The sequence below is a fragment of the Geospiza fortis genome, unplaced genomic scaffold, assembly GCF_000277835.1.
Source record: "Geospiza fortis unplaced genomic scaffold, GeoFor_1.0 scaffold1775, whole genome shotgun sequence".
Classification (NCBI taxonomy): domain Eukaryota; kingdom Metazoa; phylum Chordata; class Aves; order Passeriformes; family Thraupidae; genus Geospiza; species Geospiza fortis.
Genome location: NW_005054970.1, coordinates 15048 through 15534, shown reverse-complemented (window position 1 = coordinate 15534; position 487 = coordinate 15048). Strand labels below are relative to the sequence as shown.

The 487-nt window shown below is 69.6% G+C and overlaps 1 protein-coding gene across 1 annotated transcript in view; it reads right to left on the bottom strand.

Annotated features, from left to right (window-relative positions):
* Nucleotides 1-21: 21 nt before the first annotated feature.
* Nucleotides 22-487, bottom strand: part of GRWD1 (glutamate rich WD repeat containing 1) — an 8303-nt gene continuing 7837 nt past the window's right edge. Inside the window, exon 6 of the mRNA XM_031065659.1 lies at nucleotides 22-459. Within this exon, the coding sequence (XP_030921519.1) occupies nucleotides 22-459 (438 nt within the window). The remainder of the gene's footprint in view (nucleotides 460-487) is intronic.

Here is a 487-nt window from a genome sequence, read left to right as displayed (position 1 = left end):
ACTTCACCTGAATTTTTATTCTCACACGCTGATGGTGCGGAAGGCAGCGATGCCCTCCCTGCCCGTGCACAGCAGCAGCCCCGGGCACTGCGGGTGCCAGTGCAGCTCCTTCACCTCCCTCTCCCCCTGGTGCAGGAACAGCACGCTGATGGTGCGGAAGGCAGCGATGCCCTCCCGGCCCGTGCCCAGCAGCAGCCCCGGGCACTGCGGGTGCCAGTGCAGCTCCTTCACCTCCCTCTCCCCCTGGTGCAGGAACAGCAGCTGCGGGGGCAGCTCCGAGAGCCCCTCCCCGGACCCCTCCCCGGTTTCCTGGGGGTCTCTCTCCACCCCCAGGTCCCACTGGGTCACCAGGTCGTCCTCGCCCGCGGCCGCCAGCACGCCGCTCTCGCCCGGGTGCCACTGCACCGACGTGATGGGGCCCCGGTGCTGCTTGAAGGTGGCCACGCTCGAGGGGCTGCTCTGGGGAGGGGCAAAAATGGGCAGGGGG